We start from the raw sequence: 1,159 nt of genomic DNA, 5'->3' as shown, positions 1-1,159 counted from the left end.
TTCAATGTCTCGCTCTGGCGGCAAGACATCCGGCAATTGATCTGGAAAGACTTGGGGAAATTCAGCCAGCACTTGGTGTATTGGAGCCGGAACTGGCTCGGTCTCCTTATTCGTGATGCTCATAGAGTAGACTTCGGCATAGTATCCTTGCTTTACGCGTTCTTCAAACTCTTTTGACTCGACAGGACCAAAGGGAGTCGGTAACTAAATCGTATGAGTCCTCTAATCGATTCTTGGAATGTACTGGACAAGCCAAGGCTTTCCGAGAATAATGTATTGTTGCTCTGTCAGTTCCGACTCTGTCAATACCACGTCTTTGTAGACTTGTCCTTCCATCTTGATCTTGTCTTTGAAGATGTTTGTGCTCTTCTTTTTGGTCGAGCTTCCATCGAATCTCATCGCACGCACTGTCCTCCTCTGATAGAGGTTCTGACCCAAATGCGGTCGAATGATGTTGTGATCGGCACCGCTGTCGATCAGCACTTTGACTTGTTTGCCTCCAATGTAGGCAACCTTTCGAATGAGTTCACTGGAGTTGTCCGAAACCGTTACATTGTTGATTTTGACATTCATGATGTTCAACTCCTTCTCTTCATCATCGTCTCATGACGCATTGCCGCATGTGTCACTTGTGCTGGCCTCTGTCTTTGAATTCTCTTGTAGCATTTTGCTATTCTGTGTCCTGGCTTTTAGCAGTAAAAGCACAGGTTTCGTCGAGATCACTCCTCTTTGCTTAGCTTGGCATTGCATATTTCTATGTCGCCATTCTTCGGTTGACGTGCATGCATCGACTGAACGGGTCCTCTATACAGAGGCTTATATCCCGAACTTGACAAGTGCATACTTTATCGCAAGAATTTCTTGTCATGAACTGGGTGGTTCTTCTCCGCAGCCTTAAGCTGGCGAAATTCGACCGCGATCACCCGATCTCAACCCTTGGCGCCTGCTTGCAGCAGTGCACAGTCGATAAAAAGTCCGAAGCGTCACACACGACACTTAAAGAACGATCGGGGTCTGGCAACGCCAGACTGGTGCATGAAGAAGACCGTCTTTGACCCTGTCAAAAGTCTACCGATGCTCGGTTTCTCAACACCATTCCTAAATCTTCTTAAGGAAATTCGACAATGGCAGTGCCTTTTCCGCATAATTTGCGCTATAC

At 46.8% G+C, this 1,159-nt stretch overlaps 1 protein-coding gene across 1 annotated transcript; it reads right to left on the bottom strand.

The window, feature by feature from the left end:
* Positions 1–222: 222 nt before the first annotated feature.
* On the bottom strand, positions 223–573 carry PHALS_07834 (retroelement pol polyprotein; the record flags this gene model as incomplete). The annotated part of the gene is made up of 1 exon (XM_024721372.1): positions 223–573. One exon carries the CDS (start codon positions 571–573, stop codon positions 223–225), a length of 351 nt encoding a protein of 116 aa, XP_024586477.1.
* Positions 574–1,159: the final 586 nt, after the last annotated feature.

This window comes from Plasmopara halstedii (assembly GCF_900000015.1).
Source record: "Plasmopara halstedii genome assembly, contig: Scaffold_3120, whole genome shotgun sequence".
Lineage (NCBI taxonomy): Eukaryota > Oomycota > Peronosporomycetes > Peronosporales > Peronosporaceae > Plasmopara > Plasmopara halstedii.
The sequence above is the reverse complement of the archived record's forward strand: the minus strand, read 5'-3'. Positions and strand labels throughout refer to the sequence as shown.